At 39.0% G+C, this 349-nt stretch overlaps 1 protein-coding gene across 1 annotated transcript in view; it reads left to right on the forward strand.

Annotated features, from left to right (window-relative positions):
- LOC107676942 (amino-terminal enhancer of split-like) overlaps positions 1–349 on the forward strand; it is a 42070-nt gene that overhangs the window by 40359 nt on the left and 1362 nt on the right. The window contains exon 5 of the mRNA XM_016471686.1: positions 277–348. Within this exon, the coding sequence (XP_016327172.1) occupies positions 277–348 (72 nt within the window). The remainder of the gene's footprint in view (positions 1–276; position 349) is intronic.

Consider the following 349-nt stretch of genomic DNA (forward strand, 5'->3'; position numbering starts at 1 on the left):
TTATAGCATTACGCCTCGTCTCAAACACTAACAGATAGTCTGATTTGTCATCTTATTCATGATATTGCATATTTGTTCATACATAACTGATTTGAACAGGCTGGGGATGTAAAGATTTCACTATTAAATCTGTGGGTTCAGTGCATTATTTTGGAGGGCAGGTATTTATAGTGTAAATGCATGATTATGTTTGCATAATGATAGTAATGTGAGTGTGAATACTGTACAAGATGTGATGTGATTTTTTTTGTGTGTGTGTCTGTGTGTCTTTTTCAGCACCAGCAGCAGGTTCTGGGGGCGATAGAGAGAGCCAAACAGGTCACCCCACCAGAGATGAACTCCATCATCC

The sequence above is a fragment of the Sinocyclocheilus anshuiensis genome, unplaced genomic scaffold, assembly GCF_001515605.1.
Source record: "Sinocyclocheilus anshuiensis isolate Anshui unplaced genomic scaffold, SAMN03320099.WGS_v1.1 scaffold420, whole genome shotgun sequence".
Taxonomy (NCBI): domain Eukaryota; kingdom Metazoa; phylum Chordata; class Actinopteri; order Cypriniformes; family Cyprinidae; genus Sinocyclocheilus; species Sinocyclocheilus anshuiensis.